Source organism: Mobula birostris, chromosome 5, assembly GCF_030028105.1.
Source record: "Mobula birostris isolate sMobBir1 chromosome 5, sMobBir1.hap1, whole genome shotgun sequence".
In the NCBI taxonomy this organism is placed as follows: Eukaryota; Metazoa; Chordata; class Chondrichthyes; order Myliobatiformes; family Myliobatidae; genus Mobula; species Mobula birostris.
In genome coordinates, this window is record NC_092374.1 from 138,480,124 (window position 1) to 138,496,329 (window position 16,206).

A 16,206-nucleotide genomic window follows, 5' to 3' on the forward strand; every position below is an offset into this window, starting at 1 on the left:
AAACAGCATCCATCAACTCTCCTTTGTCTAACTGTTATTTCCTCAAAGAATTCCAACAGATTTGTCAGGCAAGATTTCCCCTTAAGGAAACCATGCTGATTTGGCCTATTGCTTCCAAGCACCCAGAAACCTCATCCTTAAAAATAGGCCCCAACATCTTTCCAGCCACTGTTGGAAAGCAGTTCTCAATCATACCAATGTTTACTCAGCAGCATGTATTCTAAACTTGCTAACCAACCTGCTGCATCAAAGCTTATTGAAAGTCTTCTGAAAATACCAATACGGCACAATCACAGATGTTTTCTTATAAGGCCATAAGACACAGGAGCAGAATTAGGCCATTTGGCCCATCGAGTCTGCTCCGCCATTCAATCATGGCTGATCCTTTTTTTTTCAAATCTCTTCCTCAACCCCAGTTCCCAGCCTTCACCCCGTAACCTTTGATGCCATGTCCAATCAAGAATCTATCAAGCTTGCCTTAAATACACCCAACAACCTGGCCACCACAGCTGTATGTAGCAACAAGTTCCACAAATTCACCACCTTTTGGCTAAAGAAATTTCTCTGCACCTCTGTTTTGAAAGAGCGCCCCTCTATCCTGAGGCTGTGCCCTCTTGTCCTGGACTCTCCCACCATGGGAAACATCCTTTCCACATCTACTCTGTCTAGGCCTTTCAACATTCGAAAGATTTCAATGAGGTCCACCCCCCCACCACTCATCCTTCTGAATTCCAGGGAGTACAGACCCAGAGCCATCAAATATTCCTCATATGATAACCCTTTCATTCTTGGAATCATCCTTGTGAAACTCCTTTGGACCCTCCCTAATGCCAGCACATCTTTTCTAAGATGAGGGGCCCAAAACTGTTCACAATACTCAAGGTGAGTATCTATCCTAGTTGTTTACATCCTCAAAAACTACTGCAGATTAGGCTAGGCAGCATGATTTTCCTTTCAGAAATACATTTTGATTCTGCTCAATCCTACTATTGTTTTCAAAGTATTACTGCATTGTTCACCATAGACTCAAGCACTTGCCTACCAATGATGGCAGCATTTTCTCTCCCCCTCCCTTCTTAAATAGAGGGACTACATGCAGGGGCGTATCTACGGAAAATAGCGCCTATGGCAAGCACTGAAATTGCGCCCCTGTCCAAACATCTCACACCCATTTTTTAGATAACGTTACCATAATATCAGCTCAAAAATACAAGTCAAGCTCGTTAATCTCTTAATTAACAAATTATGGCACTACATGAAAATTATAACTGCACCTTCCTTGCTTTCACTAATGCAAATTGGTCTATGATGTGATCAAAGTCAGTTTTTTCAGTTTCTTCTCTTTCTACACTCAGCAGAGCAAGATCACAGAGTCTGCCTTGACCCATGGAGGCTCTCAAATATGAAAGTATTAGTTTTAACTTGCTGAATGATCTCTCAAAGCTAGCGATAGAAACTGCGATGGTTAGCATTATCTGAATAGCAACGCGAAGATTGGGGAAAACGCTCTCATTGTTACAAGAGGGCGTTGGGAGAAGACCCAAATACAAGACACAGACACTGAAGTACTAGGAACAGGACAAGGTTTGTCAAGAAAGCAATGCAAGAAGGAAGAAATGACGCTGGCCATTGACACAGGCCCTGGACGAGACTAGGATTCAGGGCCTGGGCTAGGACTTGGGCTAGGAGCACGGGACCCGGACGTGGAACTAGGAACAAGGAGCCTGGACTAGGAACTCGGAACTCCAGAACCAGAGCCTGGACAAGGACCCAGAACCTGGGTCTTGGTTGGGATTCGGAACCTGGTTCTTGACTCGGAACCGGAACCCAGATCTAGGTTAGGACTCGGGACTTGGATCTTGGCAAGGACTTGGGACTAGGATCTTGGCAAGGACAGGACGTGGCTACAGGACAGGACAAGGTACTCCAGCACAGGACGAGGAATCTCCAGCACCGGGCTGAACAAGTTAACTCCTGGGCTTGGTGAGTAACTCCTGGACTTGGCGAGGCACCAGAACTGAAAGAGGACACGAAGCTCGGGTTTGGACAGGGCTGGAACACGGTGCCTAGACTTGATCTTGGAACACAGGAACATGGAGCCTTCGACTTGAACTGGATATTCAAAGGCTTGGACATGGACTGGACGCTTAGAGCCTTGGACGTGGACAGGACGAGGTACTCCAGGGCAGGATGAGGCTCTCGGACTGAGTTTGGCTCAGCTCTTGGACTCGGCTTGGTTAGGCTCTTGGGTACAGAGCCGGAACTCCTCCTTGGAGTGCAGGACTGGGACCCTTTCTAGGACGCAGGGCCAGGATGAGTGCTAAGGACACTTGCTGAGGGAGCTGCCGAGCTAAACTGCCGAGGGACTCCTAGACTGGACTAGGGGCTCCTGGACTGGACGAGAACATGAAGCCTTGACTTGGACAGGACTGGAACACGGCGCCTGGTACGTGGAACACAGGAACACAGAACATAGAGCCAGGACCCCTCCTTGGGGACAGGACATAGGGCCAGGACTCGTACATGGTACACAGAGCCAGGACCCCTCCTTGGGAACAGGATTTAGGGCCGGGGCTCTACACAGAGTCAAGACCCCTCCTTGGGAACAGGACATAGGGCCGGAACTCTTCTTTGACACAGACACTAAACACAGGGACACAAAGAGACAATTCCAAACTCAACGACAGATAGTTCCTTATCTTGGCGTGACAAGGCTCCGGTCTCACTCCGACGGTTGAACTAGATGGCGCTGGACTGTTCCATTCCCCTCCCCATCTGAATCCCTGGCAGTTTATCTCAACAGTTACTTCGGGACTAACCTTTGTCTGCTAACCTTGCCTGCAACCTCGCCTGCGTCCTTCCTGTATCGCCGTCTAGTTCAACTGCTGGAGTGAGACTGGAGCCTTGCCACGCCAAGATAAGGAACTACCTATCGTTGAGTTTGGAACTGTCCCTTTGTGTCCCTGTGTTTAGTGTCCGTGTCAAAGAAGAGTCCCGACCCTAGGTCCTGTTCCTAAGGAGGGGTCCCTGCTCTGTGTTCTAAGTTCCTGTGTTCAAGTTCCAGGCACAGTGTTTCAGTCCTATCCAAGTCAAGGCTTTGTGTTCTCGTCCAGTCCAGGAGTTCCTCATCCAGATCAGGAGTCCCTTGGCAGTTCCCCTCAGCAGTTCCCTTGGCAGTCCCCCTCAGCGGTTCCCTTGGCAGTCATCCTGGCCCTGCATCCTAGAAAGGGTCCCGGCCCTGCGTTCTAGAAAGCATCCCGGGCCTGTGTCCTAGAAAGGGTCCCGGCTCCGTACCCAAGAGCCTAACCAAGCTGAGTCCAAGAACCGAGCCAAACCCAATCCAAGAGCCTTGTGCTGCCCTGGAGTTTCTCAGCCTGTGCTGGAGTTTTTCATCCTGTGCTGGATCATCTCCATCCGAATCCTCGGCACTTCGCCGTCTAGTTCAACCGCCGGAGTGAGACCGGAGCCTTGCCACGCCAAGATAAGGAACTATCTACCGTTTAGTTTGGAACTGTCTCTCTGTGTCCCTGTGTTTAGTGTCCGTGTCAAAGAAGAGCCCCAGCCCTATGTCTGTTCCCAAGGAGGGGTCCTGACTCTGTGTTCCGTGTACAAGTCCCGGCCCTATGTCCTGTCCCGAAGGAGGGATCCTGACTCTGTGTTCCGTGTACAAGTCCCAGCCCTATGTCCTGTCCCGAAGGAGGGGTCCTGGCTCTGTGTTCTGTGTACAAATCCTGGCCTTATGTCCTGTCCCGAAGGAGGGGTCCTGGCTCTGTGTTCCGTGTACAAGTTCCCCCCTATGTCCTGTCCCAAAGGAGGAGTCCTGACTCTATGTTCTGTGTACAAATCCCGGCTCTATGTCCTGTCCCCAAGGAGGGGTCCTGACTCTGTGTTCCATGTACAAGTCCCGGCTCTATGTCCTGTCCCGAAGGAGGGGTCCTGACTCTGTGTTCCATGTACAAGTCCCGGCTCTATGTCCTGTCCCGAAGGAGGGGTCCTGACTCTGTGTTCCGTGTACAAGTCCTGGCCCTATGTCCTGTCCCAAAGGAGGGGTCCTGACTCTATGTTCTGTGTTCCTGTGTTCCAAGTCTAGGCGCCATGTTCCAGCCCTGCCCAAATCTGAGCTTTGTGTCCTCATTCAGTTCTGGTGCCTCGCCAAGCCCAGGAGTTCCTCGCCCAGCCCGGTGCTGGAGATTCCTCGTCCTGTGCTGGAGTACCTTGTCCTGTCCTGTAGCCACATCCTGTCCTTGCCAAGATCCTAGTCCCAAGTCCTAGCCTAGACCCGGGTTCCGGTTCCGAGTCAAGACCCAGGTTCTGAATCCCAATCAAGACCCAGGTTCCAGGTTCTTGTCCAGGCTCTGGTTCCAGAGTTCCGTGTTCCTAGTCCAAGCTCCTCGTTCCTAGTTCGCTGTCCGGGTCCCGTGTTTCTACTCCAAGTCATAGCCCAGGCCCTGAATCCTATTCTCGTCCAGGGCCTGTGTCTATGTCCAGCGTCGTTGCTTCCTTACTCACCTTGCTTTCTTGTCCAGTACCTAGTACTTCAGTGTCTGTGTCTTGCACTTGGGTCCGCCTTCCAACACCCTCCTTGTAACAATCATCTCCATACTGAACAATAAATTCAAGAAGCTCTTCAGGTCTTCATATTTTCATGTTGACCCGCCTTGATAGCATTTCTTCATATAGCTGCCGTCCATCAACATCAGAGCTGTACAAGATCTCGGAAGGCTTTCAAACCCAGAGCAGCATCGTGGAAGTTCATGCTAGGATCCTGCAGCCCCTTTTGAATACGGTCAATGTGAATGAGTACTTTGTTCCAAAATCCTAGCAAAATCAGAAAATTGTAACTCAACATGCGGTTGTACAACTGCCTTGCGTCACTTCTTGTTTCACTGGTCTCGTTTTCATTGTCTATCATGTCCTGGAGAACTTGAAGTACCCCCTCAGGGTACTTGTTGATGAGCTTCACTGCTTCTGTCCTTGCACTCCAGCTGGTTTCAGACTCCGACTTAACAACCACAGGCACGGCATTTTTGAGTTTTTCCCAGTGCTGTGTTGAACGAGAGAAAAACACGTAGAGAGCTTCAGTGGTTCCAAAAAACGTGACCATCATTGTATCTTGCTTGGCTGCATGTACACCCACCAAGCTGAGTGAGTGATTTTTGCAATTCACAAACACTGCCAGGTTGTTTTTCTCACTTATTCTTTGATGAACTGAACACCACTTCTGTGTCCAGCCATCACAGCAGCGTTTTCATAGCACTGTGACCGACAATCTCGTCACTCCATTTCATCCTTCTCTAGCTGTTTCAAGATGTCTTCAACCAAGCTCTCAGCATCCTTCTGGCTTATCTGGGTAAAACCAAGGAAGGACTCTCTAACACAGACTGTTTTCCTTTCAAGATCAACTTCCACATACCTCACTACTTCTGACATCTGCTCACGGTGTGCCCGATCAGGAGTCAAGTCAAACATGAGACCATAGTACCTGGCTTTACGAATGTTTCTCAGTAAACTCTGGTGAACAGTGGATGCCATCATGTGGATGAATTCATTCTGGACACCCGGTGAAAGATAAGACGAGGATCCAGGAAGACTTCCCAAATGAGTGAAGTATTCTTTTATGACAGGGTCAAAGATGGCCAGTGTTTTCAGTGAGCTAAGGAAATTTCCCACATTGGAGTCATCGTCTAGCTGAAGTGACTGCCTGTGTTCTCGCAAAGCCAGTTCTGAGTCGCAAGGAATTTTATGCAGTGAAGGAATCTCCTCAAGATATCACACCAGTTCTGCTTTTCCTTCTCAATCTGTGACTGAAATACCGCATCAATAACTCCTCTGTTTCCAGCTGAATTTATTTCCATTTCTTTCCACTGTGTGAAGCATTCCCGATGATTCTTGGCATTGTCATGTACACCACCTCCCCTTCGTACCCCATCCGTTATTTATTTATTTATTTATTTATTTTCTATCTTTCTTTTTCTTCCTCTGTCCCTCTCACTATACCTCCTTGCTTATCCTCTGGGCTTCCCCCTCCCCCTTTCTTTCTCCCTAGGCCTCCCGTCCCATGATCCTCTCATATCCCTTTTGCCAATCAACTTTCCAGTTCTTAGATTCATCCCTCCCCCTCCTGTCTTCTCCTATCATTTCGGATCTCCCCCTCCCCCTCTCACTTTTAAATCTCTTAATATCTCTTTTTCAGTTAGTCCTGACGAAGGGTCTCGGCCCGAAACGTGGACTGTACCTCTTCCTAGAGATGCTGCCTGGCCTGCTGCATTCACCAGCAATTTTTTATGTGTGTTACGAATCCTTTTAGGTGCTTTCCACTGGTTGAATCCACTTCCTGCTCCAATGAGGATTGATGGTCTGACCAGGAATAGAGAAGACAACAGGTACGAAATGCAGACTTTTTAGAAGGGGAACAGACCAGCCATGAGCGAGTCACTTCCTTACCACGACCATTTCCCAATTTCCTCTTGAACCAAGTTTTGTTCATTGAGCGGTTATTTGTTGGTAGCAAAGGCCCCTCACTGTTCTGGAAATACTTCAAACCCAGCTTTATTATTTCTGTTCTCAACTCGGCAGGCAGAAATGCTTTTCCAGTATCCTGGTCGAACTTCAGAAGTCCTATGTCATGCTGTTCAATCACTTCTGGTATGACAATCTGAGGCTCTTTGACACCATTCAGTTCACTAGGTTCAGTATCATCAGGTTCAATCTTGTCAGGTAAAATCTCGTCAATAAACTCAACATCACCACCACCACCATCGTCTTCCCCTCCTGTCATGTCCACGTTGTCTGTGGCAGCCTCACTCTTAATGTCGTCATACTCGGATTTATTTGACTTAACTTCCTCCTCAGCTTGTGACGCATTTGTACTTGATGCACCTTTGGATTCTAACAAACTTGTAGCAGATGCAAGCAACTCCATGGAACGTGTCGAACTACTTGTTCCGGGCTTTTCAAAGAAGGGCATGAAGAACTTGCTTGACTTCTTGGTTTCTTCCCCCTCCAACTTTTGTCTCTTCTGTCCTTCAGCTCCACTTTCCTTCTTCTTCGTGAAAAAACGTTTCATGGTCTTCTTACACAATGCTCTGAAATAAGGCCATCCTACTGCTTCTCACCCATGATAATCAAAGACAGATCATACAGTGACATGCAAAAGTTTGGGCACCCCTGCTCAAAATTTCTGTTACTGTGAATAGCTAAGTGAGTAAAAGATGAACTGATTTCCAAAAGGCGTAAGGTTAAAGATGACATATTTCTTTAATATTTTAAGCAAGAAAACGTTTTTCTTTCCATCTTTTACAGTTTCAAAATAACAAAAAAGGAAAAGGGCCCGAAGCAAAAGATTGGGCACCCTGCATGGCAGTACTTAGTAACACCCCTTTTGGCAAGTATCACAGCTTGTAAACACTTTCTGTAGCCAGCTAAGAGTCTTTCAATTCTTGTTTGGGGGATTTTTGCCCATTCTTCCTTGCAAAAAGCTTCTAGTTCTGTGAGATTCTTGGGCCATCTTGCATGCACTGCTCTTTTGAAGTCTATCCACAGATTCTTGATGACGTTTAGGTCAGGGGACTGTGAGGGTCATGGCAAAACCTTCAGCTTGCGCCTCTTGAGGTAGTCCATTGTGGATTTTGAGGTGTGCTTAGGTTCATTATCCTGTTGTAGAAGCCATCCTCTTTTCATCTTCGGCTTTTTTACAGACGGTGCGATGTTTGCTTCCAGAATTTGCTGGTATTTAATTGAATTCATTCTTCTCTCTACCAGTAAATGTTCCACGTGCCACTGGCTGCAACACAAGCCCAAAGCATGATCGATCCACCCCTGTGCTTAACAGTTGGAGAGGGGTTCTTTTCATGAAATTCTGCACCTTTTTTTCTCCAAACATACCTTTGCTCAGTGCGTCCAAAATGTTCTATTCAAAAGGTTCAAAGGAACATCTAAACAAGCCTGATGCATTTTGGAAACAAGTCCTGTGGACTGATGAAGTTAAAATAGAACTTTCTGGCCGCAGATTAAAGGTCAATCTGTGTCTGTGGTTGAGTCTTTCAAATTCCTAGGGACTACTATTACCAGTATATTGAAGTGTTCAAAGCACATTACACTCATCATCAGGAAAGCCCAGCAGAGATTGTTCTTCCTACGCCAGCTTAGGAAACTTAACATCTCAGGGTACATCCTGATGAATTTTTATTCAGCGGCATTACTGAGGGTCCTGTGACCATCTCTATCATCATTTCATTTCCCGCTACCTCTTTCCTCTACAAATCCAGTTTGCAGCCAATGGTACACTCAGCAGAGAAGATCATTGGCTGTCGGCTACTGACATTAAAAGACCTGTTCATCACCAGAGTGAAGAAAATGGCTGAAAAAAATTACTGCTGACTTAACCCACCCTAGCAATCACCTATTCACCAAATTCCCTTCAGGGAGATACTACAAGTCTATCACCACCAGGACTTAATATCATCTGCTAAGCTTCTTTCCTGTTGTTACCCAGCTTCTCAACAAAACTCACTCAGGTATAATATCCTAACTATTCCTGCACAACATCCATTAAATGGTCTTTCCTGCTCTCCTTGCTCTGTTGAAAATTATTGAGTCTCTTCAAATGTTCGCATTTACTTGCTTGATTATTGACATTTGTGTATGTACCATTCTGCCAATTGTTGATTGCTCATGGCTGTTTGCACTACCGTCTTGTAAAATTATTGGTTGCTATTGTGTTGTCTGCCGGCTGGCGGCATAGTGGCATCAGCACTGGACTTTGGAGCAGAAGGTCCCGAGTTCAAATCCAGCTGGCTCCCATGCACGCTTTCCATCCGTGTTGGGTGGAGTGTCGAGCTAGCAACTCGACCTTGTAAGAAAGAAATTGCCTGCTACAGAAACATCAACAGCAAGAAGTTGATGACCTATGCTCTCTCGTAAGTTCAAAGGCAATTTCTCTTTCTCTCAGTGTGATGTCTATTGCAGTGTTTTATGCTTGGCACCAAACCATAATCAATTCTGGTATGTTTCACATACTGCGGTCAAGTGCTTCTGATTCTGATTACAGGCTCCTTTTCCTCAGTTCTTCTTTGATACTCCGGTAAAATTAATACTCCCTGTTAGTTGGAGCCTACTAAAAATATTTATTTAAATATTGGAATTATATTACTTAAAGGATTTTAATAACTTCCAGTTCCACTTGTTACAAAAACAAAGTGTAAATTTCAATACTGGATCTTACTTCCGCCTGCTGGATAATGACTCCTCGTTTTCCTTATGATTGAACTTCAGTTGATGTTTATCGTAAAGATCTGGCTGATGATCTCTAGGTTGTGCAGGTTTTCTGACAGGATGTCCACAAGCTCTATTTACCTGTTAAAAAAAGTAAATATGATGAACTTGAAATTATTAAAACATGGTCTGAACATTAAAAGCCATTCTTAAAATTAAATGCCAGTTATTTTGTTCTTACTACCAGATTATGTTAGTGCAGCCATTGAAACATATATATTGAGAACATATAGTGGAGGCAAACAAATAGGTGCTTACTTTTGAAAACATATTACAGTGTTTTAGAAATACTAATGACTAAAACCTTCTGCTGTTTTAAATTCAGCTAGAAATGCCCAAGGAAATAAAAGTATGTGTAACCAAATACAGAAACAGTGTTGTATAGAAGTACTGTGTTGAAGCAATAATGCATTACTATCATTAGTAGTTCTAATTCTCTCAAATTATATCGATGGTGTAGTTTATATTTCTCCAGGTGATCAAGTAACATCTCAGTGGTGAAATGCCCAATCCATTGACTTTCAAAAAGAGACTGCATGCAGTTGAATTGTTATTTCTATCAAATGGGGCTGGTAGTCTGTTACCAGGTTGAGGATTTCACTAGTACTCTGACAAAAAAAAAATCAACCTGGAATGTCAAACCAAGCTGCTGAGTATCTCCAGTACATTCTGTTTTTATTTTGGATTTCCACATCTGCAATTTTTTTGATTTTCATTGAGAGATGCATCAGTTTGATTCATTATTCTGCATTTTTTTCTGAAATAAGTATTATATTTGACAACTGTATTGCTCTGATCAAATGGCATTTTGAATTCTACAAATGATACATAACCAGAAGTGGTCATATGAGATGGACTTATAAGTGGTGGGTCACAACTTGCTACAAGCCATAAGCACCCAATTGTCCTCTGGACAACAATTCAATAATGGTGGATCTGGAGAAGCTTTATTCTGTCATGCTGAGTAAAATCTTAACTTTTCCAGATCCACTATGTTGATTTATTATCCAACACCATCGTAATCCAAAGCTGCAAGGCCTTCACAATCAAGAGGTATTAATGGTGTCACTGGAATGGCCAATAAAAGGCTAGGAAAACTTTGATAACTGGCTAAGCCATGCCAGTTGGCATTGTTTCTGTCAATCCTGAGATGAAGGAGATGTCCTCCTTTTTAAAAGAAAGGGGTTTCCTTTCCTCCACCATCAACTCTGCTCTCAAACGCATCTCCCCCATTTCACTCACATCTGCTCTCACTCCATCCTCCCGCCACCTCACTAGGAATAGGGTTCCCTTTGTCCTCACCTACCACCCCACCAGCCTCCGGGTCCAACATATTATTCTCCGTAACTTCCGCCACCTCCAATGGGATCCCTCCACTAAGTACATCTTTCCCTCCCCCATTCTCTCTGCTTTCCACAGGGATTGCTCCCTACGCGACTCTCTTGTCCATTTGTCCCCCCCATCCCTCCCCACCGATCTCCCTCCTGGCACTTATCCTTGTAAGCGGAACAAGTGCTACACATGCCCTTACACTTCCTCCCTCACTACCATTCAGGGCCCCAGACAGTCCTTCTAGGTGAGGCTACACTTCACCTGTGAGTTGGCTGGGGTGATATACTGCGTCCAGTGCTCCCGATGTGGCCTTCTATAGATTGGCAAGACCCAATGCAGACTGGGGGTTCGTTTCGCTGAACACCTACGCTCTGTCCGCCAGAGAAAGCAGGATCTTCCAGTGGCCACGCATTTTAATTCCACGTCCCATTCCCATTCTGATATGTCTATCCACAGCCACACTCAGGTTGGAGGAACAACCTCTTATGTTCTGTCTGGGTAGCCTCCAACCTGCTGGCATGAACATTGACTTCTCAAACTTCCGCTAATGCCCCACTTTCCCCTCATACCCCATTCGTGATTTATTTGTATACACACATTCTTTTTCTCTCTCTCCTTTTTCTCCCTCCGTCCTTCTCACTATACTGCTTGCCCATCCTCTGCTTTTTCCCCCCTTCCCCCTTCTCTTTCTCCCTAGGCTTCCCGTCCCATGATCCTCTCATATCCCTTTTGCCAATCAACTGTCCAGCACTTAGCTCCATCCCTCCCCCTCCTGTCTTCTCCTATCATTTCGGATCCCCCCTCCCCCTCTCAAATCTCTTACTAGCTCTTCTTTCAGTTAATCTTGATGAAGGGTCTCGGTCTGAAACGTCGACTGTACCTCTTCCTAGAGATGCTGCTTGGCCTGCTGCATTCACCAGCAACTTTTATGTGTGTTTCTTGAAATTCCAGCATCTGCAGATTCCCTCGTGTTTGAGGAACTTAGATTGTTTGTTTGCTTATTTATTTATTAATTGATTGACTGAGATACAGCTCAGAATAGGCCCTTCTGGCTCTTCAAGCCATGCTGCCCAGCAACCCCTGATTTAATCCTAGCCTAATCATAGGATAATTTATAATGGCCAATTAACCAACCAGTATTGTGGAGGAAACTGGGGCACCTGGAGGAAACCCACGAGATCATGGGAAAACATACAAACTCTTTACAGATAGTGGCAGGAATGTTTCTGAATGTCTGTCAATTCAAAAATATTGGGAGACTACTGAAAGAAAGGACTCTTAAAAAAAAAACTTCATTAGAAATAGCTATAAAAACACAAATGCTCTGTATAATCTGGAAGAGGAACAACAGGATAATTAACCAGCATAATTGCTACGAATCTGCACCATGTGTGAATATCACTGAGGGAGACCATGAGTCTGATGTTGGAGCAGAGGAAAATATATTGCTTCTAAAGTTTAGGCAGCAGATATCTTTCAAGTACCTTTCAAAATTAGTCTTAGAGCAGACTTAGTCTGAGCCAATGCTACCCAAGCCTTTTATAACAAATAAAGTGGTGAGATATTAACAAAACTTCTGGAGCTCTGTCTCATCCCTCAAATAACTTTTGGACAGATAAAGTTAGTAAGTTAATTGGTCATCGTTAATTGTCCTGTGATTCGGCTAAGGTTAAATAAGCAAAGAGTGGAGATAAAGGAATCCTTTCCTGGTTGGCTGCCAATGACTATTGGTGGCTCGCAGTGGTCAGTGCTGGAACTGCTTCTTTTCAAGTTACATGTATGATCTGGATGATGGATTTGATGGTTTAGTGAACAAGCATGTAGACAATACAAACGTAGGTAGGGAGGTAGGTACTGTTGAGGAAGCAGGGAGTGTGTTATTATACGTGCATAAAAAAAAAAGAACTTCAATCCCCAGTGGGCTATGCAAGGGGTTCACCCAGAACTTGAAGCAACAATGGTGACCTGGTTGCGCATGCACAGGGTTGAACAACAATTCTGTAATAAAATGTTCCAGCGTAAACCTATGCCAAGTTTGTCCTTATTGAGAATGAACATAACATGGTGTAAGAAGACACTGTGAGGTCTAAACACAGAGAGTAAATAAATACTGTGCATGACTGAGAAAGAGACTGCATGAGTACAAAAGGTGCTAGCAGCAAGTACACCAGTTGTGATGGAGAAGCTGGTCAGTGAGGTGAAAGAGCACGTTGTCTCAAAGTTCAGCAGTTACTGGATTCACCCAGAGAGGTTCAGGTCAGAGGCCAAGAGTTCCCATCAAGCAAACTCTTCCCACACCTATGCAGTTTACCAGCAATCTAACTGATAACCGGAAATGCTTTAAACAGCAATTCAATATGTATTTAGCTGCTAGTGGAGCAGCAGGGACTGATGAAAAATTGAAATAGTTTTCTGCATGTAATTGGCGAAGATGTTTTGGACATCGTAAACAGCTTTTAAGTTGATGAGATAGCTTTTCATTGGACACGCTGATGACAAAATTTGCGCAGTATTTTGTCTCAAATCGAAACAGTACATTTGGGATATGTAAGATTTTTTTTCCCTTGACCAGAAACAAGGTGTTAGTTTTGACAAGTACTTAGCTGAGCTTCACATACTGTGAATTTGGAGATTTGAGAAACCCACTAGTCAGACACAGAATAGTTTGTGGAATTCCAGAAAATGGACTCGGAGAAAGACTGCTGCATGAAAAAGATTTGATGCTGGCAAAGGCAGTGAATATGTGCAGGGCAGTAGAGACTCCACTAGCACTAGCTAAGAAGCTGCACAGTGCAGACACAACAGTGCATGCTGTGAAAACAGAGAAACACTGCACAGGGTGTTTCCCACAGCAACAGCAAGGCAAAGAGGAAGGCTCAAACAGCATATATGGAGGCAGTCACATTCCAAAGATGTGTCCTGCTTATGGAAAGTCTTGCAATAACTGCTCAATGGTTCAATGATTCCATTTATTATCAGAGAATGTATACATATACAACCTGAAATTCTTAGTCTCTGCAGACATCGCAGATAAGGCAGTTGACTCCTGTTGTCCATGCATGCCGGAAAGTTCCGTTTCCACTTAGAGACAAACCTATACAAGAACTATCACACATGGAACAGATGAATGTCATACAGAAAACCGGAACCAGCAGAGTGATGAGCTCACTGGTCTTTATGCAGAAGAAAAATGGAGCATTGTGGATCTGTCTAAACCCAAGAGATCTCAATATAGCCATCAAGAAAAAACATTTTAAATTGCTAACATGGGAGAAGATGATGTCCTGGTTTACAGGTGCCAACTGGTTTAGCAAGCTCAATATGTCATCTGGGTTTTGTAGATGAAGCTTGATGAGGCAAGCTTGAGACTGCACACTTTTAATACACCACAGGGAAGATACCGCTTTCTCTGTCTACCATATGGGATTCTGACCGTACAAAAAGTCTACCATAAAACCATCCACATGATCTTTGAGGGCACACCTGATGTCGAGACCATGATGGAGGACAACATCACCTAGGGGTCCACCTGGGATGAACATGATACACAACTGAGACAAACGCTTAACGTGACACAGTATGTCAATTTGAAATTAAATATTGAAGAAAATGAGTTTGGCGTTAAGACACTGGTCTTGATAGGAGACGTCAGGGAGTGAAGCCTGACCGAAGAAAGACTTCAGCCATTGAAAACATGGAGAGGCCCCAAAACAAGGGGGTGGTGACTTACTTGGCTAAGTTTGTCCTTCAACAGCCACTCAGGTCACTCCTTCATAAGTGAAATGAGTGGATTTGGTCTCATGAGCAAGAAGTGTGTTTCCAGATGTTCTAAAGAGTCATAACTGAAGAGCCCATGCTAGAGTTTTCTGATCCAGAAAGGTGTACTAGGATTTCAGCTGATGCTTCCTGGTACAGCCTTGGAGCAGTACTACTGTAGCAGCACGATGACATAGAGCAACCTGTGGCTTTTGCATCAAGGGCTTTAACTAGTGCGGAAGCCACAATGCACAGATAGAGAAAGAGCTTCTCGCCAGCACACATACATGCAAAAGGTTTCATCAGTTCATCTATGGACAAGCTTTTGAAGTGGAAACACCTCAAAATAAACCACTGAATGACTGTCCCATGAGGATACAGCGCATGTTGATAAGGCTGCAGAAATATGATGTGAGAGGATCTACACAACGGGAAAACGTACAGCATACTTCCTGCTGATGTGCTATATCGAGCAGTTGTCAAGAAAGAAAAGAGTGACCAAGAGGTTAATACAGATATACAGGCCTATATTGACATGATTGTCACTTCCATTCCAGTATCTCCTAATAGAAGAGAGAAGATTAGGAAAGCAGCAGGGACAGATGAAACATTGAAAGAACTCAACGGTACAATACTGAAAGAAAGGCTAACAAGAATGATTGTCCAATGTGTATTAGGGATTACTAGGCATCCAGATCTGAACTGTCAGTAGTGAAACATATGGTTTTCAAAACGAACAGGCTTGTGATTCCAGTGTCGCTACATAAGGAAATGCTCTAGAAGATACACAAAAGGCATCTGTTGGGAATAAAATGTAAATGTAGAGCTCGTGATGTGATGTACTGGCTAAGAATAAACCAGGACATCAGCTAGACCATTTCTTCATGTGAATAATGCCTTAACTATAGACTAATGCAGCAATCAGAACCACTTACATCACACCCTGTACCAGGTCATACTTGAAAGTTGAAGTGGATTTGTTTGATTGTAATGGCAAGAGTCATATTGTTGTAATGGACTACTTTTCTAATTAACCCAAGGATGCAACACTGCAATCAACATTCAGCAAAGCAGTCATCATCTTCCTGAAAACTGTGTTACAAGGGATGGAGTTCCATGTAAAGTGGTATTAGACAATGGTCCACAATTGTGAAGCTGTGAATTTGAGTCCTTTCCCCATGTTTGGGGGTTTTGACATTCAATTTCAAGTCCATATCACCCAAAATCGAATGGCCAAGCAGAGAGTACAGTTAAGGTAGTGAAGGGCCTCATGAAGAAAATGCAGGATTTTCGAGAGAATTTCCGTAAAAGTTTGATGATTTACAGAAGTGTGTCACTACAGAATGGCCTTTCACCAACACAAATGCTGATAGGTAGAACACATACACATTAACCTTCCAGTGCATGAAGACCTATTGATACCTAAAGAAGCAGACAAGATTCAAGCGAATGGGAAAGGAAAACAGAAACTGTATCACGACAAGACTATGAAAAGCCCACCAGTCTTGAAGCCTGGAGATCAAGTATGAATCTGAGATCACAATTCAGGCACATGGTCCATGCAAGGATATGTGCAAGAGGAAGTAGCTCCACATTCCTATCAGACCTAGACAGAGCAAGAGACACCTCTGAGAAGGAACTTCGTGGATCTCGGACCACAAATTCCAACCCATAGCTTTGACACATCACCAGTCAGTACACCAAAGGAGTCAGCAGATGTAATAAATGAACATGTTGACCAGAGTCCTCAGAAAGACACAAATATTAATGCAGCAAATGCAAGTAATATACCTGTGGAAATATACTAGTAAAATAGCAGACCAATAAAGGAGCATAAGCCACCTC

General features: G+C 44.6%; 1 protein-coding gene across 1 annotated transcript in view; it reads right to left on the reverse strand.

Annotated features, from left to right (window-relative positions):
* LOC140198402 (glypican-5-like) overlaps window positions 1–16,206 on the reverse strand; it is a 952,742-nt gene that overhangs the window by 809,856 nt on the left and 126,680 nt on the right. The window contains exon 4 of the mRNA XM_072259495.1: window positions 9,224–9,354. Within this exon, the coding sequence (XP_072115596.1) occupies window positions 9,224–9,354 (131 nt within the window). The remainder of the gene's footprint in view (window positions 1–9,223; window positions 9,355–16,206) is intronic.